This window comes from Crotalus tigris, unplaced genomic scaffold (assembly GCF_016545835.1).
Source record: "Crotalus tigris isolate CLP2741 ecotype Arizona unplaced genomic scaffold, ASM1654583v1 scf7180000024371.1489680, whole genome shotgun sequence".
Lineage (NCBI taxonomy): Eukaryota > Metazoa > Chordata > Lepidosauria > Squamata > Viperidae > Crotalus > Crotalus tigris.
The window spans coordinates 476,667-501,587 of record NW_024100541.1 but is presented as its reverse complement, the minus strand read 5'-3'; the positions used below and the strand labels follow the sequence as shown (position 1 = coordinate 501,587).

The 24,921-nt window shown below is 40.6% G+C and overlaps 1 protein-coding gene across 21 annotated transcripts in view; it reads right to left on the bottom strand.

Moving 5' to 3' along the window:
• The window catches only part of MSI2 (musashi RNA binding protein 2), a 453,994-nt gene that overhangs the window by 34,308 nt on the left and 394,765 nt on the right, over positions 1–24,921 (bottom strand). For 11 of the 21 annotated variants that reach the window (XM_039328152.1, XM_039328163.1, XM_039328169.1 and 8 more), the window contains one exon: positions 24,852–24,914. In XM_039328152.1, coding sequence (XP_039184086.1) covers positions 24,852–24,914 — 63 coding nt within the window. Of the gene's footprint in view, positions 1–24,830; positions 24,915–24,921 lie in introns of all 21 variants that reach the window. The other 10 variants (XM_039328150.1, XM_039328151.1, XM_039328157.1 and 7 more) reach the window with 1 other exon arrangement.

Sequence of the window (24,921 nt, the reverse complement as noted above, 5' to 3'; positions counted from 1 at the left end):
TATGCCATTCTGTTAACTTTCTTTATAGTTTTTCTACTTATTTTGTTGTAATTTGTGTTGTTTTTATATAGTTAGCTGTCCAGTCATGTGATGGCATAGTTGAAGTAAAACAAATAATCAAATGACAATCCAGGAAAGATCTGAACAGGGAAAAATACATAACAGATTTTTTTTGCGGGGGGGGGGGAGGAGAGGGGAGAACAATTTTACTGTTATTTAACTTTTGAAACAGTCCTTTCTTTCTCCTTTAACTATGCTACTGAAACATTTCCCTTCTCTTTTTCTGAATCCATGTTCAAAGGAGGTATTGGCTTTTTATAATTTGTAAAAACAGTCTCATATGGAGTTTAGATCTCAAACATTTGTACAAATGATTCCTACCTCCCATAAGTACACGTGAGGCAGAATTAACTAATACAGAATTTATTTCCATGCCAGCTTTTATATCAAGTAGTACCTTTTGGTCCTGGCTAATGTTCCTGAAAAAATTGACAAAGACTGGATTTCAACTATTTCTCTTTTCAATTATATTAGCTGTTGGGACCCCCAAACTGCCTCTAAGTTGCCTTTTTAAGATCATGCAGCCACATGAGATATGTCTGCTCAGATGGATGAAAATAATTGTCTCAACTGGGGAATTGTTAACATCTATAGCAGTGGTTCTCAACCTGTGGGTCGGGACCCCATTTGGGGTCAAATGACCATTTCACGGGGGTCGCCAAACCACACTGTCCGCCATTTTTTTCCCTTTTCCCTAGTTGTCCTACTCCCTCTTATTGATGGCCACATCCACTTGGGGGTCACCACAACATGAGGAACTGTATTATGGGGTCACGGCATTAGAAAGGTTGAGAACCACTGATCTATAGTCTACGTCTTGGGACCTCCAGGGGAGACTTAAAAAGTGGGTGTTTCAATCTTAGCTCAGCAGAAGTCTAACAAACATCTTACAGAGGTTGCATAGACACAACCTGTAATTCTGCCCTATGCCTGCCCAACAAGTTAACTATTTTGTTAGGAGTCATTATCTACATGTAATTTTCAGTGTCTGCATTCCAATTTACTCTGAAGTCCCCCCTTTAGCACTTCAAGGGCTCTCACAGAGAAGAGGGGGGTGGTCTACCTATTCTTCAGAGCAGCTGAGGACAGAATGAGAAGTAATAGGTGGAAGAGCATTACAGAGAGATCCAACCTAGAATTAAGGAAAAATTTCCTGAAAGTGAAAACAATCAGTGGACCGGCTTGCCTTCAGAAGTTGTGGGTGCTCCATCACTGGAGGTTTTCATGAAGAAACTGGACAACCATTTGTCCAGAATGGTATACAGTGTCCTGCTTCAGAAGAGGGTTAGACTAAAAGGTTTCCAAAGTTCCTTCCAGCCCTGTTATTCTATATTCTAGTGGTTTCTCTTTCCCTATAACCTATGGAAACATCTATCTGTCTGTCTGTCTGTCTGTCTACACACTCACATGTATGATTGTGCAAGCGATTTGCTCACAAGAGGGATGTGGAGCCCATGGACCACTGCTGGAGGACAAAGCAAGATTGAGAAAGACCCCATATTGCTGTGATGCTTTTGGAAAGGAAGATCACACTGACAACAACCTGCTGACATAGCTCTCAGCCTGACTCTGATTCTCTCCTCACACTTGCCATAAGCAACCCCATGCAATTTGGCAGCCTTTGCACCATCAGTGTTTATGATAATAGCCATGTGTGCTTGAAAGCAGCAGGAAATTTTCAATATAACTATCATTAAGACAAAACGCTTTAAATCAAAGCCATTACTGGTACTGAGAGTTAAAGCTCACAAGATTAGGCTGCTTTTTATCTTTATGAAAAATTCATAGAACAAGCTGCCAAACAACATCTTCTTGCTCGGGAGAGTAAATGATATAATAATATTTAATGCTGTCGATACAGATGAAAGTGGAGGCATAAGTTGCATGCTGTAATGTGTACATCAGGGAGACTATGTTGAACAAGGAGCTCTGACACTTAGCACATGTAATGCTGGGTAGACAGGCAAATGGGAAGCCTGCTGTTGCCTTCCCCAACTTTTAGACTTCAAAGATCAGCGGCTGCTCTTCGCTTTCCTTGAAATTTGGTTGCAAATGTACAGCTGCAGTGCAGAGGTGGAACTAAATTCTCCAAGGTTTATTCAGCAAACAGAATGTAAGAAACACTGAAGCACTTGACCAAAAACCACCCAAACCTCACACGGCTTTGTTGGTCAAGAACTAGGCATTTTCGAGGGCCCTGTAGGCCAGGTACCTAAGTCCTTCAACTGTTTGGGGGAGAAAGTATCAGTTTAATGCTCTTAAACTATAGGTAGTTCTCATTTAGTGACCACAAATGGTTCCAACAACTTGGTTGTTAAACAAAATGGTCACTAAATGAACATGTGACTGACAGAGAAGGAAAGAGAGCGAGAAAAAATCCTGCAAAAATAGCTGGTTGCTGCTTTCTCAGTCAGATAAATTTCTGTAGTACAATATCCCATGCCTTGCAGGGTGGAGAGAGAAAGCTCTCTCTTTTGGAACTGCTTTTTTTCTAGTACAGGGGTGTCAAACTGCCGTCCTGCGGGCCGGACATGTCATCTGGAAGCCACGCCCACTCCTATTGCCGGCAATGGCAAAACCGTCCTGATATGACTCGTGACGTCACATGATGTCGCGAGTTTGACATGTCTATCCTAGTACATGCTTCCCTGAAAAGTTCTAACCACAAGTTAACAAACTCAGCTTTGTGATCTTAGTTAGCTGATTAGAACCTTCAGTCAGACTTGCAGCTGCTGCCTGAAACTGACCAGACCTTAATCAGTTTCACACTGAAAGTTTTTGTTGGAAAATAAACTGTTGCTGATTATCGTATTTGCAAATATTTGCAGTTGCTAAACAAAGGCTACAAGTTGTACCTTGCTGATCTTTGAAATCATGTGATGTCTTTTCCACTGGCTGTCTCTGAACTTCTTTAGTGGCACTTTATTGCTGAGGAAGCTCTGACACTGCTTCTTTGTGGCGATGATAGCTTGCTAACAAAGTCAAAGCGGAGTGGGCATCATCAATGATGTCTTAAGGAATGATGAACTCAAGGAATTGAACTACTTCTCCCCTCAAGTCTTTGCAACACTGTAAGCTCACCACCGTACATAGGACAGAAAAAAAATCTACTAATATGTATCATTATACATTATTCCACATGTCAGCATTAAAATGTGTTAGAATAATTTAAAGCCAAGATTACTGTAAGTAGCATTCATTTACACCTGCAGAAATGTTCTTTTTGCATTTCACTCCTGAGGTGAAATTGAAGGAGATCTAAAAAGTATCATTAGTTTACTTTCTACTGCACATCTAATGTTTCTGAACAACTAAGCCCTTCAGAGAGCTACTCAGGGGCTGATTTGGAGTTGATGATGTTGGAGGAACAGAGGAGCACTTACAAAGATGGAATTCAAGATAACGGGAGCCTGACAGAAAGCATATTTTGGTGATATGACTGGCTGAATGAAGATCAAGGTCAGAAAGGCCTGTGTTTTCTTACAGAGCCTTGCAGGACAACTGTGTGTTAAAAATATTTTGCATGAAGCATAGGACAATGAAGTGTAGAAATGGACAAAAAGAAATTCATATTACAAGCTGTCAAGTTCCATCTACGGGGTCTACCAATGTTTGGCTCAGAGTCCAAAATGGCAATCTGGTAGAGAAGAAAGGAGTTAATTACTGGACCATGATTCTTCTTTGTGTGGTTTTCTGAAGTTGGATCAGCATTTATTACAGTGATAAATTATTCTTAGCTAATTTGTCATAAAATAAATAGCATCTGGCATTACTCCAAAGCTCTACTAAGACAAAGCAATTCTGCTGCAGGGAGAGTGCAAAAGAAATGTTGCTTTGTTAAGCCAGGTCACAAGAGTTCTTCTAAAGCAATTATTAAAAAATGCAGCTATTGCTAACAATCGCAATAACAGTCTCTTTAATAGCTGCTTTAGCAAAATTTAAATTTGAGCAACTGATAAAAGAGTGCTAACAAGTGATTGGGGACACATCCACAAAATACTTGATGGGTGCAGGTTTTCTGTTTAAACCAACTAAAATCAACCAAAATCATTTTTCTAGGGCTTGCAATTGCTCTTGATGGCAAACAAACCCATCTCTCATCACAATGAGGATGTTTTACACAAAACCAATATTTAGGAAATTCTCCACTTCAGAAATATTACACAATGACATTCGTACAAGAAGCCAATCCCATCACACTGAAGATTGGACCAAATTTTGCCAAGGGAAACAGCAATCAAGGAGCCAATTTTTCTTGCAGTCTTTAACAAAAGATTTTCTACTTGAGGGGTTCATCTTGAATCATTATAAAAGCACAGAAGTTTAATCCATTTTTGATGGAAATGCTAATAACTGGGTGTCCTTGAAGTTCAAAGTGGTCTTTGTGCATGGCAGTAATTAGCCAAGCAAGGTGATCTCTGCCTTTTCCTGCTTCTAATGACATCCTTAACAACAAACAAATGTCAGCCTTACAAAGACGGTAAAACATTTTTTTTTTGACAAGTAGTTTTGGGGGATAAAAGAGATTTCATCCCCAAGCTCTATGCTATCAGTCTGAAATAATGGTGAACAACTATGCCGGAAGTTCCAAAAGCTGCAAAATGCAAAACAGATGATTTTTTTCCCCAGTAGATTTGTATAGACATTAATTAATATGGGGGGGGGGGAATATACTGGATTCTACAAGAAAAATCCCAGTGCCACCTTTTACAAAGACAGGAATGAAACTATTGCAATGTGACACCTCCAGTCCTCAGTTTCTCAAATCTTCCAAAATGATAGTATGGTCCACACGATCAACAGTCACGAGATATCCAGGAGTATCAACAAAATCACTTCCCTTATCTCTTTTCCAGCTTCTGTGCAAGAGAGCCAAATGTAAATTGAGCCTGGAAATGACCCAGATAATTCATGTTCTCTCAGAGACCATGGAACTGCAGGGCCTCTGCTTTTTCTACCTGCCAGAGATGGATTGATGAGCATAAACCAATAGTTGTCCAAGATGGTTTATACTAGCAATAGTTTCTTAAAATGTTGCTTAAAAAGAGCCTCACCACTATCTGCCGCAGAAAAGTACTAATAATCTCAGAAATCATTGGCCAAATAGCATTCCTGAGGCCCTTATCTGCCAAGCCAGGGAGGAATCCATCAGGTGAGAAATGAGGCAAAGGGTTACAGGTACTGTCCACATCCTCAAGGGCAAAACATGAAACTGTCTCAAAAAGCTCAACATGCATTCCAGTGCTTTTATCTAAGATGCGTAGCACAAACAATGGACAAATTGCTGAATGAAACTGGTATAATACTGGTGCAGAGCCCAAGGCCATATTATCCAATCAACAGCATACAATCAGAGAAAAACATATTTCTTTAATTGCCATGGTATGTACATAGCAACTGATCAGATTCAATCCTGATTGGTATTATGGTTGTTCTTAACACCTTTCTTCCTAACTTAGAAATGACTGTATAAAGCACCAGGGAAATCAAATTCAGACATTCAGCCCTTCATGTGTTACTCTGCCTGGTCTCCTTTCAAGTGGACAGGTGTTTTTTTTTTTCCTGTTAAGGGTCACATTCTCCTTGAAATAATCTCTTTTACCACCTTCTATCTCTTCCAAGAAGCAATATGCAGGGAACAGCCTCTTACCAGAAGTCTGAATCATTGTTTTGCAAGTAAGGGGACTTTGAAATGGATCCAAGGGCCACACATAAGAGTTTTCTTGGCAAGGTTTTTCAGAAGTAGTTTGACCTTACTTTCCTAGGGCTGAGAGAGAGTGACTGGCCTAAGATCAACCAGATGGCTTTGTGACTAAGGTGGAACCAGAATTTGTAGCCTCTTGGTTTCTAGCCTGATGCCTTAACCACTACACCAAACTGGCTCTCTTTAAAGGATATAACTTTAATAAAAACAGTTCTCTATGTCTACCATTCATTTTTTCCCCTCTTGATCTCACTTTTCAAACCAGGACTGCTCATTTTGTACAATACAGGTGGCAGCACCTAAATAACTTCAGCTGACTTCAAAAATACTAAGCAGATTTAGTACTTAAATGGAGACAATCAGGGAACCCCAGCGGTGTTGGCTAAATTGGGAACAGCTTGATAAAGCTTCTGGAAGGTGGCAAGATCAAATGACTGATAGTATATATTGTTACCTAGAAAACATGGATGTGGCCATGTTGTCACCAAGAGTTCAGCTTGACTGAAAAGAATTTTTTGGGGATATCTAATTCTTTCAACTGCCAAGTCATATCACTATATTTTCTATTCCTTCTATTTTTTCATTTGCTTTGTATTATGAGCTGACAGTTTTATTAAGAGCCATCACTGATTTGTCCTGGGTTTTTTTTTTTTTTGGCAGTGTGGCCCTTCCTTTTACTATGTCTTAATCTTCATCTATACTGTACTTCCCTCAGTGGGTCCATTATGTAAAGAAGTACAGAGATGGTCTTGAAGAAAATATGTGGCAATTGTTGGAAAGACATGAACTCAGCTTGGAAAAAGCAAAAGGTGCGAGAAACGCATGACTGTCACACCTTGACATGCTTTGATATAACAGAAAGGGATAGAGAAACACTTAGAAGCTTTCTAGATTCTGTTCTAATAGCCTGTATAAATAAAATGGAATTCCAGTAGTTCTTATGGTGTCTGTTTTCTGACCTGTGCATCTTTCCTCAAGTGGGTCTATCTTTTAACTTTTCTAAGTCTTGCTTAAGATTTTGAACTCAGTCAAACTGACAATGGCTTCCCTAACAGAAGCTAGACAGCAAGCATCTTTATTGCCTAAGTGTGTCCAACAGCAAGGAACATCTCTGGCAGGAACATAAGTAGGCGAATGGTTCTGTACAAAAGAGACAGCACAAACCTTCATTACAGTGAACAATTCTTAGCTTCTTTTCAAATTACTTCTGCAAAAACCTCAGGTTGCCTAGATTCTTTACCCTCCACTCCAAAGTCAATCCTTTTCCTTTCTATTTATTCCTCATAAATGTTTTGAACTGATTCTTGTCTATTCCTATTTTGCAAGATCTCACAAGCTTTGTCTTGAATTCTAAACAAAAGCACTGAGTAACTCTCAGGTTGGGGCCTATTGACTACCTTTGACATCTAGCCTTTCTATTTTCAGTTACCTTTTTATTAAGAACAAAGTAATGAGCCAGCACAGAATAAGTCTTGCTATTTATTACAAGCCACAAAATAAACCATTGTACTTTTTCACTCCTCATTTTACTGTTTCACTCCAAAGATGTCTATTCCTATTTTTTTTAGCATTGGTGACCAGATTTGCATTAATTGTTTATCACAGCCTGGACAGGCCTTTTATTAATATTAATGAGGGACTGGGAAGAAAGAGCCCCTTTATTTTTAGCCTACTCTAATTGCGTAGTAATTATTCATCTACAAAACAAATGAACCGAACTCCATTGCTATGGTAACGGAAATTCTGGCCTCCCACTGTAACACATTAACAGGCTATCATCCCTGTTATATTTTAAATTGAACCCTTTTGTACTAAAATACTAGAAAAATAGGCAACTTAAAATAAACCAGAGACTTTGTTCAGCGTTATGTTAATTTCCAATGCTCATTGTTAGGGGATGGCTTTTCCTAGGCCTTTGGCGCATCAAATTCTCTGCCTGTGGTTAGGTGTATAGAACCAAACACACTCTTTTTTCAATATAAAATTCTGCATGCGGTTTTCATAGTCAAGGAGGATAATGATTTGGCACATTCTGAAAGAAAAACAGACAGATTTTAAAGTTTGTTTTTGTAATTCTCCAAATGAAGCACTGGGACAAGCTGGCCTTCTACAAGTGGCTGAGAGAATATTAAAGTCTGTCTTATACAGGTGTTAGCAAAGTGAGTGTGATGAAAGCTGAAATGTGCAATGAAAGTATGAATACCTTATCTAATGGCAATCAATTATAGGAATGAAAACTCTAATTAAAAAGGGCACAGAAAAGACCAGCTAGTTAGGTTCTCTAAACTTAGGGTAGTTTCCAAGTAAAAAAAACAACAGAGAACCAATTACCCACATAATCAAGTACTCAAGAACTAGTTGTGTTCTCTTGGATTAGAGGATAGTAATCTCTGAATAAGAGGCCGTTTGATGAAATGATTAAGGCATCAGGCTAAGAAACTGGAGACTGTGAGTTCCAGTCTCCTTCCGGCATAAAACCAATTGGGTGACCTTGAGCTAGTCACTCTCTCTCAGCCTTGGCAAGAAGGCAAAATCTTGCCAGGAAAACTACTGGAATTTGTTAGTTGCCAGTAGTCAATACTGACTTTAAAAAATTCCAAAGAAAAACAATCCCGTCTCTAAATATAAGGAGATAGGAAGAAAGAAGATTACATCATTTTCTTTTGAGATTTGCTGTGGGCTTTCAAAGAAATGTCTGGCCATCTACTCTAGGGAACAAAATGGACAGATGGTCTTTGGCCATCAGCTTTTTGGGGGGGGGGGTTAGGGGGCTACTAGAAGATGAGCATTTTTTCTCTCTCCTTGCAGCAGAAGATATTACCCATAGACCAGTCTCCTCTATCCTAGTATTTTCCACAAAGGTTATATTACAAAACCATTGGAGACAATAAGAGTTGGCTATAAAGACCCATAACTGCGCTGGTTGGAGTGATAGGTTTGGCAGTCTAACCTGAACAGGGACACAGGATCTAGGGGAGTATTCTAGGCCACCAACACAGGATAGGTGCTTTGATAGCTATAATTAGAGGAAAGGGTCCAAGTGAAGTCTACCACAAAGTTTCTGAAATGAAAATCCCAATAAAAATATTATCAAATAATTCATAGGCACAGTTCCACTATCTAGGAACCTTTGTCTCACAGCCACAGAAATACAATTTTAAAGACATTTCAGAGATGGTTTTTATAGGGTTTTTGTTGATGTTGTTGTTTGAAGGGGGGGAGGAGATGTCTTCCTTGAGAACAGAGCTGGCTCACAGTACTGAAAGGCCAAAACAGTCTCAGAAGCAATGATCAGAAAACTAGTACATTATGGGGAGTCTCCCAAATCATCAGGTGAAAGAAAATCGTAGCGGTGTAATAAAAAGTAGTGAATAACAAAGGCTTCAATTAAAGCTCTAAAATTGTTGAGCTAGTGTAAAATTACTATGCCAGTGTAAAAAAATGGGGAAAAAATAACCAGCTATCATTTTGTTTTAAGTAAAGCTCTGGGTTGGACTTTTGGGTGTATAAACTATTTTTCAGTACAAAGAGCTACAACAGCTTCTTTGTGTGGTCCCAGGAACTTCCTCTGATAACGACTGTTGAAAATTGCATTGTGGTTTTCTGCCCTTTTTAGGAAAATTCTGCATAAAAAAATTTAAGTCCTAAAATGGGTTTGATATAGCATTAAAGACCGAAGAATTCAAAACTCCTTCCCCAAATTCCAGAAAAACAAAAACAACAATCTAAAGCCACTCTTTGTATCTTCAGTTTTCCCACTCTGGTCCCTAGGCTGTTTCTAAATGTTAAGGGCAGCTCTCAGGAGCCCACCCTTGATGTTTTTAATCTGGATAGAGATGTCATGAAAGACGCCATCCAAGACATTCACTCTAGCAAGACTGAAATGAAGAAGAGTAATTTTGACTGGATTAGTGACCCAAAGCAATGCTGTGGATGTACTGTATTTAGACTTCAGTTAGGCATTTGATAAAGGAGATACAGCCTCCTTCTTAAACTGGAATAATGTAGCATGAATAGTTCCAATACCAACAGACGCATAATTGGGTGAACAATTGTAGCCAATGCATGGTCTTTAATGGGTCTATGTCCACATGGAGGGAGATATGCAGTGGACTACTTCAAGGTTCTGTCCTGGGTCTAGTGTCTTCAACATTTTTACAAATGACATATGAGGGAAGAGAAGGGATGCATACAATTTGTGGGTGATACAAAACTGGAGCAGGGAAGCAGGGGGGGGGGGGGCGGCGTTGATTGTTAATATCCCAGAAGACAGGCTCAAGATTCAAAAGCATCTTGACAGATTTGAGCAATCTAACAATCCAATCCAACAAAACGTTCTTCAATGGTGAGAAATGTAAGGTTCTGCACGTAGGCAGGAAAATCCAGATAAATAGGTATAAGATGGGTTCCTAGCTTAGTAGTTGTACTTGCAAGAAGGATGTGGGTGTTCTTGGTAAAGCACAGATTACGCACAAGTCAGCAATGTGCCACAACTGTCAGAACATCCAATGCAGTTTGGTCTGTGTTAACAGAGATATAAGGGCAAGATCAAGAAAAGAGTCAGCATCACTTTATGTTGTACTGGTCAGATTGCACCTGAAATACTGTCCAGTTCAGGTCACAATTTTTTAAAAAAGGAAACTGAAGAAGAGTGCAGATGGGCTCTGAGCCAAACCTTACAAAGAGCAGTCAAGGCAATTGGGTATATGTTTAACCTAAAAAAAGAAAAGGTTAAGGGAACACATGATAGCAATTTTCCAATATATGAAGGCATGTCACAAAGCACAGGATATGGGTTTACTCTCCAGGGTACTCAAAGTTAAGACAGGTAGAAGAGAATCAATAGGTGGAAGCTTTACAGAGGAAGATCCAAACTCAAAAGGGGGAAACTTCCTGACTGTGAGACCGATTAAGCAACGGAACAGCTTGCCTCTTGAAATCATGGGTCTGCACTCTTCTTCAGTGTCCTTTTTTTTTTTTTAAATTGGAGGTTTTCAAGAAAAGACTGGACAGCCATTTCACTTGGATGGTCTGAGAATTCCTGCCTTAGATAGGGAATTGGACTAGAAGTCTCCAAGGTCCCCTCTAAGTCTATGATTCTCCTGCATAATCTGATTAATCTAACTGCATCTCTACTTGCCTTCGGGTCTAAATGGTTTGAGGCAAATTAATTATAGTTCTGAGATGAAATGCTACAGATACTGGGCTGGAAAGCGCCTACTGGTAGCCCAATACCACTAGTACTGGAAAACCATTTCTATATATAACAGTGGTTCTCAACCTTTTTAATGCCGCGACCCCCAACCGGTCGTAAGTTGAGGACTACTCAACCGGTTGTAAGTCGAGGACTACTTAGCTGGTGCAGCACCTTTTGCAGAATGGGACTTTTGGCGGGCTCAGCAGGGCAGAGACAGCCTGGACAATTCCTATTGGCTTTTGAAAGCCAATAGAATTAGACTCTATTCAAGAGAGTCTATTTTATTGGCTTTCAAAAGCCAATAGAATAAAAGGGAATAGCACAGCTAAGAAAAAGGGCAAAAAAAATGGCGGACTGCATTGTTTGGCGACCCCCGTGAAATGGTCGTTTGGCCCCAAATGGGGTCCCGACCCACAGGTTGAGAACCACTGATATATAAACTCCATCTAATTTAACCAACTGCTACATTTGTTACTGTGACAGGAGTTATACAAGGTTGTAGGGGACCACCGTATTCAGGGAAGCCAATTTAAATTAGCAATTTTTGGAACGACTAGTTGAAAACGGCTATCCGTTTCCAAGGGAAAGATGTAGGGCAGACTCTTCAGCATTCCTCCATCAAAGAAAAAAATGAGTTATATGAACCAGCTTTTCCAGAGCTTATTAAGAACAAAGTAAAAACCAAGTAGTGATTTTTGGTCTTTTTAGTCGCAGGACTATTCAGAAACATATGAAGTGTGTGAAATGAGGCACCCTGCAAGTCAGAGCAGATTGCAGAGGAGGAGTGTTTGCCCATTGAGAATAATTCCACTGATTGAAATGGCTATTAAAAGTTAGTGACTACATCATTAAAGATTTACTTATGTCATATTTAAGCCTGTACTCCAGGGCTGGCCACTAATTACTATGCTGAAAATGATTTGTCAAGTGCCCTAGCTTTTGAATTAAAAACAAAAGTGATTAAAAAAGCTAATGTTTTACCCACCAACAGAATCTTCTGAAATATGTACAGCAGGGGTCAGAACTTGACTGCCACAATGGTGGACAATTGTAAGTCATTGTATGATAGAGTGGATGCTAAAGAAAGTGATTTGCATGGCCAGAAAAGAAATTGTATAGCTGCATATTTCACAAGTACTTGGAGATATTCAGTAATGGACTTTCCCAAATTACCATCGATCAGTGTAAGGCTCAAGAAGAAATTGTTATGATTTTAAGTTAGTTTTCCCATAGGCCTTCTTAAGGGAATCCAGAACCTAAAACCACCTAGAGCAGTGATAGCGAACCTTTTGCCTAAACTGCAACCCAAAGCCCACTTATTTATCACAAAGTGCCAGGGCTGCATCAGCATTGTGGTGCCCTCAGGGGTGGTGGGGGTGTAGCCCACTGGGTGGGCGTGGTTGCAGTGGTCACGGCAGACTAGGTGAGTGTGGCTGGGGCCAGGGCGGCGGGGGCCAGTCCCTCGCCATCTCCAGGGCATCCCTGGGGGGCCAACGCTGCTTGCTCACTCGTTCCTGCCCTGTCGTTTCCAAACGCCACATGCTTGCTACTCTGGCGAACCCTGCTGGGGCAACGGCACGCGTGCCCACAGAGAGGGCTCAGAGTGCCACCTCTGGCACGTGTGCCATAGGTTCGCCACCACTGACCTAGAGAATATGGCATCAGGCTAGCTTTTCCCTGTTATTTAAGATTTAGTTTTTCTTCTTAGAGTTTTTCCCACAAGTGCAAGATCACATAAACCAAGTGTTAAAATGGTCTTCAGAGGCAATTCTACTGGCACCAAGGTTAATAATCTTGATCTCCTTGCATTGATTCAACCTTTTTTTGAAGGCCAGTCAAGCTGGTAGATAGCACTGCACCTTGTCCTAACAAATCCCAAAATTGAATTAATGACAGTACTTAAAACAAGTTGGCCAGGATGTCCATGTATCCAGGCCCACAGCATAAGGACAACAAAGGAATCTCACTTATATAGATAATTCACTGTACCGTGTCTGCAGTTGAAGGAGTTGGTATAACCAAATGCTTCTTAATCAGTGTATATGTTGACAAAGACCTCTAGCTATATGTAGGATAGGGTAGCTGGGCTGAGATCTGGAAGACCACATATCTGTGTAAGTCATGACTTACCTAATCTGGGTCTCTCCAGATGGGGCAACACTACAACTTTTATCCAGCAGGCTGGTAGACTCCACGTTGGAAAAGGCTGCTGTGTAATTCAGCTCTTGGGTAGTATCTTCCATCTATATATTTCAGGAAATGTTTTAAACACTGCCATTGCTGTGACAATAGCCACCACTGGGTTGCAACCTAGACTAAGGCTTTATGTACTGGCACTAACTAGATTAGGGATATCAAACTGCCGGCCCATGGGCCGGCTGCGTCACATGGAAGCCACGCCCACCCCATTGCCAGCAATGGCAAAACTGTCCCGATACGTTGTGCGATGTCACTTAACTTCGCGAGTTTGACATGTCTGAACTAGATAATAAAGAAGAAAAAAGGTCCTAGGCTTGAAAATGACCCTTTGGGACTTCAAAGTTTAAGATTTAAAATATGCAACTATAAAAAAAAACCAGAGGACTGTCTCAATTTTATTCAAGAGTGTTAATGCAGATGGAAAATTAGAATTCAGCCCATATATTGTAGTGTCATTATTACAGTTACTGACCAGCTATTTGGACATTTTCTATAAAAAAGATAACAAAGCACAAAAGCAGACATATAGAACATTTCTAGGTGATTCAACAGAAAAACTGTAAATAAAAGGGTTCAAACTATGAAAAAGTACAAACAGTTAAATACTAACAAATCCAAATACGTAAAACTTATAAGACTACTTTGTGAATATATCTAACTATTGTGACTGTGACATGTAAAAGACAGACTTAAAAACATAAAACAGCATAGAAAAAAAATAAGAAAATATTATGAATTTATGACATCTTAAAATTAGGAGTCTTTTCCTACATAAAGAAATGAATTTTGCAACTCTCCTGGAAATGTTAGAGTTCTGGTCTGACATTAAAAAGCAACTTAAATCATCCTAAATGCAGGTATTATTCCTGTATAAGCAGTTATGAGGTCTATGTAGAGCTCAAGTTGCTTTACGAAATATATTGAAGGAGTATGTAGGCGACTCTTATATTCTGCCACAGGGTCAGATTTCTTTGCAAATCTGCAAATGAGAATTGTTATACCATCAAGTATTGTGGAGGGCAAGACATTAAAGGGCTCTACAGTGGGATGGGCTGGTTAATACTGCGTAGACAATTTATTTTCTATTTTGCCAGAAATGATTGCTTACATCACTGATCACAGCTCTACCTGGAGAGATTGACTGGCAGATTGTGGCTTTAGCTCTTGATAGCCACATAGCCAGAAGAGTTTGACATGTAAAGCTGCACTGGTATAGATCATTCTCTTTAAAAAGGATGGTTCTAGAACAGTGGTTCTCAACCTGTGGGTCGGGACCCCATTTGGGGTCGAACGACCATTTCACGGGGGTTGCCAAACAACGCAGTCCACCATTTTTCCCCCTTTTCCTTAGCTGTGCTATTCCCTTTTATTCTATTGGCTTTTGAAAGCCAATAGAATAGACTCTCTTGAATAGAGTCTAATTCTATTGGCTTTCAAAAGCCAATAGGAATTGTCCAGGCTGTCTCTGCCCTGCTGAGCCCACCAAAAGTCCCATTCTGCAAACGGTGCTGCACCAGTTGAGTAGTCCTCCACTTACGACCGGTTGAGTAGTTCTCGACTTACGACCGGTTGGGGGTCGCGGCATTAAAAAGGTTGAGAACCACTGTTCTAGAAGGATCATGGTGGCCAGGGAAAAAGTAAAGCTTGAACCAGAAATCAAGCTGACAAATGCACACCCTAGATTCCAGTGGGATCACTCCTGTTTCTAAACAGAATGCTGTGTTTTGTATACACCCCAAAGCCATGTATTATCTGGGAAATATATTTGGCTGCAAAAAGTTTTATAACAACAAGTATATTCTTGCCTCTGTTACAGGTAGTCCTCGGGTTAGGATGGCAATTGGGACCAGGATGGCTGTCTCTAAGTGTTATGGATGTAAAGTGCAACGTCACAGGAACACAATACATAGTGTTAGTGATCCTGGCAACCCTGTTTGCCATTGTAAGCCTAGTTCAGGGGTAGGCAACCCAAAACACTCAAAGAGCCACTTGGACCCGTTTCCCACCAAAAACAAAACACCGGTAGCCGCGAAATCCTTTTGATATCTAAAATGAAGACAACACTGCATATATCCTTTTTTACCTTTATTATAGGTGTGTGTGTGTTTTTGTGTGTGTGTGTGTATGTGTGTGTGTGTGTATATGTATGTATACACACAGACATATATATACATATACATACACATACACATACAGGTAAAAAAAGGATATATGCAGTGTTATCTTCATTTTAGATGTCAAAAGGGTCTCTCTCTCTCTCTGTCTCTGTCTCTCTCTCCTCCCTCTCTATCTGCCCTTGGTCTGCCTGCCACTCCTCTTCCCCCACTCTTTTTCTTTCTCTCTCTCTCTTTCCTCTCTCTCTCTCTCTCTCCCTCCCTCTCTCTCTCTCTCTCTTTCTCTCTCTCCTATCTGCTGCTCACCTGGAAAGCTTCAAGCTATTGTCCAACAAGATCAGGGTAGGCAACCTCGTCTCTTTTATGACTCATGGACTTCAACTCCCAGAATTCCTGAGTCAGCCTAGCTGGGCTAGCTAGCTCTCTCCTGCCCTTCCTGCTTCCTGCTTCCTGCAGAGAAGCAGCAAAGGGAGGAGCTCCGTCCAAAAAGCTTTTCAGCTCCTGGGAGAACACTGTGAGTGCAATCTTTTTTACACACACACACACACACACACACACACACACACACACACACACACAGAGAGAGAGAGAGAGAGAGAGAGAGAGAGAGAGAGAGAGAGAGAGAGAAGCAGGGAAGCGCAATTGCCTCTCTGTCTCTGTCTCTCTCTGCAAAGGCAGAGGAGGCTGGGAGCCACCGGGGAAGGCTCAAAGAGCCGCATGCGGCTCCGGAGCCGCAGGTTGCCGACCTGTGGCCTAGTTCTATGCAGTTTCTTAAGGAGGAAGAGATGGGAGTTCCCAGGCTAAACTGGTTAGGGAGGTGTTAGTACTGCAAGGAGGGTGGTAGGCAGACGCTAGGGAGTGCAGGTGGGCTAGTGGGGACACGGGTGGGCAGGGGGGTAAGGCAGGTGGGTTGGGGAGCAAATTGTAACATTCCCTGATGGCTTTCCCATTGACTTTGCTTTGCTCCCATTGACTTTGCTTTGCTGTGATCTCATATTCATGAGCTGGGTGCCTGAGCACCTGGGTAGCAATCGTATTACTTTATGGATTGGTTGTAAGTCCCATTGTTCAGCCCTGTCATAATTTTGAATGGTTGCTGAACAAATGGTCGTATGTCAAGGACTACCTGTACTATGGAAGAAGCTCACTACGGCATTATCATTATAGTTGGTCTTGTCAGAAACAGGTTTACATTTGCACCAGATTCCACAGGGTTGGAATATTATGCCAAGGTATGTGGAAGATGAAATCTGGTTTACAATATTTTGTTTAGGTGCCATTGATGTTTGCAGTGAGTCAAATGAAGAGGGATGAGAATACTGCCCCTTACTTTTTCTGAATAGATATCAATAAATGTTGGACACTACTTCTGTAATTTTATTTACTTATTAGATTTATTATGGCTACCCCATTGTGAAAGACTTTGGACAACATCCTAATTCAGCATCCTAATTTTTGATCTATAGATGAATAAACGACTTTCATCAGAGTCCTTCTCCAGAGATGGAATAAAAAAAAAAACTGATTAAATCAATAAAAGTGACCTATAAAGAGTGAGAATATATATCCATGTGTTTCTCTGCTGGGAACTGAAAGAGACCCTGTATATATTCTATGGGACCCTGCCTCATATTCTATGGGACAGACAAAAACATGAAGTTTTTTCAATGTCATTCTGCCTACTGGGTCAAAAGAAATATTTATAGAGCCAACCATTTTCTTTTCAATGTGAGACGGGATCCAAACTTATACGGCATTATGATGTCTAATATTTTTTTTCTTTTGGCAATTGCTATGATTATTAATGGTTCCCAAAGAGCAATATAGTTGAAAAACATCTTTTGTCAGATGGTACATTAGGTTTGAATTAGCCAAAATGGCTTGGGATTAGACATCATACATTTTCCAGTTAGTCAAATGCTAATATTTAAAAAGCATTCTTCTAAGTAACTGCTTTGCACTGTAAAAAAAACCAAAACCCTGGCTTTAAGTTATTTCAACAAGTCCCTGCAGAGATACCCATCAGCATTCTGTGGACCCAAACCAACTCTTCTGCCACTTTTTTAAGGGGACAAAAACACTCCTGTAATTTACCAACAACAGAAGTGTTGACGGACAAGATTAATTATTTTTAAGTGCTGGGAGTAAGGCATATAAAAAGAATTGCAACTTCCCAGACTCTTTTCTGCTTTGCTACTTTTGAGATACATTTCCTATCTAATTTCCTTGCTTTGGACAAAAAACAGCAGGTCCTGGTTTAGTTCACCAAGGGGCAAGTTAGATAATTGTGTGTCTGCTATATAAGATTTGTAACCAGATTCTATCGATAAGGGAAGAGTAGATCTTCAACTAAGAGACAGAGTTTGTCATTTGGGGGCGAGAGTAATTTCTAAATGCACATAGAAAGAATATTTAAGGTATACTTCTCTCAGCTCAGTGTACCAACCTAGACTCCAGACTGCACATGATCTGCGGAAAAAAATACACTGAAAAAATCACCAGTGTCCCTTCGGGAAAGATGCTGAATGAGATAGAAGGGGAACCATCACGTATGATGCCTCCTCTCAGTAGGATGGGCTGACAAAACAGCAGCTGCCATGAAGCAAATGTAATGCGGCATTCAGGACCTGAATTACCATCTGCCAACCTTGCCCACTCCTGCTCATTTGGAAAACAATTTTGAGAAGCTGAGTACGAAAAACTGGATGCAAGGGGGGAAAAGGAGAAGGAGGAGGAGAAAAGGAAAGGACAAGGAGAAAAGGAAATGAACAAAAAGAAAAAGACGGTTTGCAGGCTCAGTGATGAAGATGGTGATACTTGTCTGGAAATTTCCTAATATTGGCGGCTCATGAAATGTTCGCCCATATAGTTAAGAGAGATTATTCTCCTAAGATTCATCCAAGTTGTAGAACTGAAGGGTAGGGGAATGAATATAGCTCGTGTCAAGTGCTGCGTCTGCATTACAGTCCAATTTGTATTTTGGATCTAAAACCAATTCCCTTGTGCCTCAGTACAGCCTGACAGACAGTCTTTGTACATACTCTTCATGGCTTAGATCTCCAGTGGGCAGTCTTCCTGTTCTCCCAGCCTAGTTTAGGTTCTGCAGAAAGGATTCAGAGCTCTAATCTAACATTAAAACAGGTTACGTTCTGGTGGAAGCCTGTACAATGCTTATGGCAATGAAACTTGGCCTTGTACCCAAGACACTTACTTGTAGGTAACTCCCACTGATCTAAGTGGGAACTACACACAAGGAAGTGCACTTATCATTAAAATGTTGACTCCTTTTTTTTTCTTTTATAATCAAGAAACAAAGTAACATCGCTTTTACCATGGTCAATTAACTACTACCACCATCACAGCCCTGATGATTCTCAGAATGATGTGTCAAGTTAAATTTGGTAGGACCAAGTTTAGAAAAATTAATGGGCATTGTATTATGGCTCCAAGGAATTTAGCAGAGTTCCTGTACACAGTGACCTATCCTTCTTCTAGTCAACCATGGCCCCCCCTTGGACTGCCATGCTCTTTCTAGTTGACAATCACCTATAATATCAACTCAACAATGCATGTTCTACAACTACGTCTACTGCTACCAGTTACAACTACTACAAGGGCATGCATTTAGTTCAGTCCCACAGATACATGACACTCTAAGAACAGGCAAGGGGGAGATGTGAGATGTTTTACGAACGACAAGTGTTTCAGTTTTATAAAGTAAGGAAAAGTAATATAGAAAAACAAAAGAGAGAAAGTGTACTAAAGGAAAATAATAATAGAAAGACGTTTTTCAAGAGTTGGATATGAGTCGTTCCTTGAATCGTTTTATCTCAACAAGCAAAGGAAACATGCAACCAGCTGCTACTAACAAGAAGCTGGACACAGAGAGAGGATTAATAGGTGTGGACAAACCTTCCTGCTGAGCGTGCTCAGAAGAGCGTTTGAGAGGAGCGCACGTCCCAATGTAAGAGAGGCCGGAAAGAATGCCTCAGAGATTTGCCCTCTCTCACAGCAGCCCCAACCAAGCAAGAGAGAAAACAACAAGAACATAACTGCTCACACTCACCATCGAGGTCATGTCATTAGATCTGTTACAGCCGGCAAGTATAAAGGACAGTACGGAACAGTGGAACTTAGGGGGTGCTGGTCAAATAAAGGGAGGACCAAACTAGGACTTAATAGTAATTTTCATTTTTTTAAACAGCCTTCCCCAGCCTGCTGGCCTCCAGAATGACAGGACTGATAAGCCAATGCAACTTGACAGGAGAAGACTGTTTAGGAGGGTTGTGTACCACAATAAATAGGATCAGGTAAGTTAATTTGGGAACCCCTCCAGAGCCAGGTAGCACAATCTCTGGCCCATTCATTTTCCAACAAGCTCACAATGTCATCAAGACTTAAAATAGCTGCCACCAACCTGGGAATTCTGGGAGTTGAGGATCAACATATCTAGAGGGTCCTAGGCTGGAGAAGGCCACATTAGAAGTATCTGACAAAAAAATTGTTTTCTGCCAAATGTTACCCCTCATAACGAATTCCAAATGAAATCATATGATTTGACTTTCCCTTGAGTGACTGATACTGCTATAAAGGGGAATATAGGCATAGCCCAAACCAGATAATATGGACATTCACTTTCTGGAAAGGAGGAATGTGGACCACTTTTCTACCACACGCTTTCCAATTAAAGTATGAAGTGGGGGTGTCGCCTGGAATCCTGTAGATCCAAAGGCCTAAATTAGCCCAATGTGGATACAAGTTTCCATATGGGGCATTCATTCTACACACTGCCTTCACTACACAGAGGAGGAGATCGTCATTTGCCCACTCCATGGACAATTGATAGTTAAACATCTGAACTGGGCCACAGAGGGAAAAACAAAACAGATTACAGATGCTGGAAATCTGCCAGAGGAAATAATCATCTTGATCCTACAGTATCTTGACAATCAACAAAACTGCCTTTCCATACAAGTGACTTTAGAAAAATCTGTCTAAGTGTCATCTCTCATCAAGCTGAAATGGAGAAGCCACTTTTCATGTAATCTGTATCATCTCAATATTGGAACAAAAATACCATACTGATAGTGAAATTGCTTCAGAGGTCATTGTTCTAAAATGCAGGTTCATGCCAATGTAACTCAGAACCTGGTTCATTCTAACCATATCAAGAATAAGAATAGTATTAATGTTTGAAGCAGGTACCAATATTTTAACACTAGTGTGGACACATTTGATATTTTGAGAGGAGACTTGGGGCATTTAAGGAAATGGCAGCCATCAAAAGTTTCCTCATCTATAAAATTGTTGATGCAATGGGAGTAAGTGATTGCAATACATATTAATTTACTGTAAGGCAAATGTGTGAGGTCTTCCCTTACTTGCTTTTCTCTTCCACTAGGATACTTTCAATTAATCCTGAATATTCTATAGCTGGGCAAGCAGGCATATTTTATCACAAACCATAAGGCTGTATCCATTTATTATTTATATTTCTTAAAAACACCTTTGATAAACATAAAATCTGGACATTTCTGAGCTGGGCACAGATGATTCTGGAGCTAGTATTTTGTATTTTCAGGAAATTTATTTTAAATTTTGTTTAAAGTGAAATTATATTTAAAACATTAAAAAGTAGAATGGGCAGGGGACATGGAGGAAATGATATGGTTACATTTTGTTTAAAGGGTAGTTTAAAATATTATAGTGCGCTTACAGTAAGCTAGGTCACCATTCCTATTAGAATCAGGAAAACAGAGAGAAATCTCTATTTCTATCCAATCACTGAAGATAAGTAAGATTTCAGTGATAAAACTCTTATCACAGAACACGCCAACTCTGGTTAGAGTGCTCAACCAAGCAAACCCCAGCCAAATTTTATCAGATGTGAAGGCAACATGAAGAGTTAATTGTTTAGCTGTTGTGAGCTGCCCAGAGTTGTTGGGAACTGGGTGGCATAGAAAATTTTATAAACCAACCAAACTTGAATGAGTCCCTCTCTCAACACTTTTAGCCTAACCCATGCCCAGGACTGTTGGGAGAAATGTTATCTTTATTCAGTTTAGACCAGCCAGGAATGTTAACTGGAAGTTGTTATTGTTATTGTTGTTTTTTTAAAAAAGTCAAGATAGTGGCCACAACTCCAACATTGAGGCTTTGCCCCTTTTTAAATGCATCAGAAAATGGAATGGGGCTTTGATCACATGGCTCTGGCTGCAATCTTGTCTCCTGAACATTTGAACATTCCTCTAGGGCAGGGGTAGGCAACCTTGGCTCTTTTATGACTCATGGACTTCAACTCCCAGAATTCCTGAGCCAGCCATGTTGAGGGGAAAGAGAGGTTTCCAAGCTGAGCCACGCTGGCTCAGGAATTCTGGGAGTTGAAGTCCACGAGTCATAAAAGAACCAAGGTTGCCTACCCCTGCTCTAAGGGAATCCCCAAGATGTCAATCCTGCCTTTCTCCTCAAAGTGGCTAACGTCTGTCTCTGTAGCTCTTGTTAAAAACACCTAATCAATTCTAAAACAAATTAACAAATGCCTGCTAAAAGAGAGTTGTCTTTACTGTTCTCTTCTAAATGTTATGGGAACTGAGGAGAAACTCAGCTGCAAAATCAGCAAGTCCTTCCTTACCTGTCAGTTAAATCAGTCATTGGTGATAGGGCACCTAAAGGGCCTTTCTTACAGATTTTAACAGCCAAGCCCAAACAGGTGCACAAGAACAATGTTCCCCGACACAATCAGGGCCTAAGCTGTTCAGGCTTTGTGATCAGTACTCGACAAGCTTCTGATAACCAGGGAAGATCTTTCAGTACAGGCATCGTACAATCACCTTAATCAAGAAGAAATCCCTAAGAGCTGGGTAAATTGAAGGCTTACCATTTGGACATTAACTTTCGTGCACCTTATGATACAGATGGGGGTTTAACTTTAGTGGTCTTAACCCGCTCTGGCTGATGCCACCCGTGTTATATTGCTGTAATCCTCAAAAATTGAGGGCAATTGCTTCCAATTTTTTTCCCTCTTCTCCTTTAATGAATCAGGTCTGAGCCGCAATATGAAGCCGACTTTAATCCACTGCCCCTGAATCCATTTCACTATCAATGCTACAGCTCTTTAATAGTAATAGCTAGAAGTCTCTTCTGCAGGGAGCTCCTTCTGAATATGCAGACATCTTTTCATCCTCTGTGGCAGAGAGTATGGGAGCAGATTTGCACATAAGTCTTCCCTTAGGGCACCATACTGATCTTTACACTTGCCATATGGATTGGTGTTAATTTGGGTTAGATTTAGTTTTGTAGCACAGGTTAATTTAAACCCACCACCACCAAATTACAAAATATTGGTTTAAAAAAAAAATTAAAAAGCAAATTTCAAGCAGAGAAGCAGGTGAGTTACAGTAATATTCCAATTAAAATTGGACTTCCATGAAGGTCAAAGTTAATCGCCTAAACCTTTCTAAGGAAAATTCACGATACCTTTGCAAAATAAAACTGCAATTGTATTGGGGAAAAGCACAGGACAGGGATGTAAAAATTGTAGATCTTTGATTGAATCAAGGATAAAATCAGTTTAAAAGCAGAATACGGAACATACCAAAGGAAAAAATAATATTACCATAGGTATTTAGCAAATCAACCCCATTGCACTCAAATTGGACACCCCCTTATTAAAATAACATTAAAATGGTATAAATTATCCTTTGTAGCCTTGAAAGCAGTGCCTGTTTGCATGGAACGGAGTTCTCTAAACATCTCACTTTGGACTCTAAAGAAATCCAGCCTTCTCCCAAGTTTTCTTGGGGGCATTAAATGCTTGGCAGCCCTTTCCATTTTGGGGGAGGAGTTGGAATTTGATTTGAAGAGATCTAGCTAAATGGGTACAGAGGTCCCACACCTATGAACAAGCTTCATCAGGAGAGGGCTGAATAAAACTATTGCCCTCCCACCCCAATTCTTTGCTCCAGGTCTCAATGCATACCATTTGGCTGGGGACTGAGGGCATAAGAATGTGGTCTCCAATTGCTTCTTGCTCCCTGACCCAACTACCCAGTTAAAATTAGCAAAAACAAATGGCTGAAGACAGCAGGCATTCTACAGAGATTAGCAAGCAAGGCAGATTGGGGAGCAGTTAAACTCAGTGAAAGCAGCAAGCCCACCCCTTGTCCTTGCTCAGCCCTTAGAATTTGAAGGGGTGAACAAGCCAATGCAGGAAAAAGAAAAGAGCTTGGTAAGTCTTAACAGCCCTCTCATGATGGAATCAAATGCTTAATTACAATTTTTTAAATTGCCAATGGGAAGCAATATTTTAACTCCACCCTTTAGTGAGAGAGACAGATGGTGGAGGGTGGAAAAACATGGAGCTTGTCATGAGCGGACAGTAAAGGAAAGGGTTAACATTTTTCACAAAACTTGGCCCAGAGTTTGCAGAAGGTAACAAATGCTGGAAATTATATCCAAGTTAAAGATGTGTCTGGAACAAATAAAATTTTGGACAGAATTGTCATCATTTTTCCCTGGAGTAAATGGTCACTAACTCAGGTCCTAGGCTGGCCTTCAATTTCCACACTACCATATAGCTCATCTTAAGTATTATGCCATGCTGTGATTGAGGCTATTGAGGGCCAAGAATCCAATTGTGGTTTCAGCCTGCAGACATCCAAGCAGACTCAGTTTCCCACAGCAGCTTTTCACTGTCCTTTCCCCATTCCTGCAGCTTTCCTAAGCATCAGGCCAGTTCTGGAGCTGGAGTTTTCCCAAGTCAGACATCATATTAAATTATGCTTATACAAGCCACAATATGATTTTGGATCCTGATGTGCTGACCAACTACAAACAACGGTTCTGTCAGTTTTGATGTCATGCCCGCTGTGGCTTAGCATCCCTCATCATAGTTTGGTGAGAAACAATTGGGAATTATTATTTCTCTAGAATCCTTGTATATATCATTGTCACAGCATTCATATATTCAATGGCAAGACAGGCAAAGGAAGACTATCTGATGCTGGATTCCCGTATCCTAACCAACCCTTGATTTTTATAATTATAGAAATACAAATCCCCCCTCCCCATTCCAGATTCATGAATGAGCTATGCAACTGCCAAGTAGTTGAAAAAAAAACTCTGATTTTAGAGCTCTGACCAGACCACCTCCAGAGATCCAATGCTGACACAGATTCTTATGCCCTGATCTTGAATTTTTCAGCATTTAAGGGGTTTGTAGGATTCAAAATATCTGTGCCTTGGACTGGGGTGTCCTTGAGAATAATACTTCATTTCAGTAGCTGCAGATGAAGTTGACTGCCCTAGAAGTTGGGAAGCTAACAGATGAGGAAATCTGACATTGTTAACCCAGTGCAAACAACTGAGAAATGTCTCTTTTTTCCCCCTTTTAAATAAAATATCCACCCAGCAGCTCCTCAGGCTTAAAATCTTTCATGTCCTGGCCTCTGTTTGTAGCATGTGGTTTTCTTTAGTGGTCCCTTCCCAAAGGGGAGGCACATCAGGGTAAGTGATGGAAAGCTCTTAGCCACACAGAAGGGCTTTTGCCTGGCCCTACCTCCTCCGGGGTCTCCCCTACCTGATCCTCTGGCTGCTGCCACTGCTGCTGCTGCTACTGGTCCGTAGGCCGCTGCTGGAAAACCTGGCCA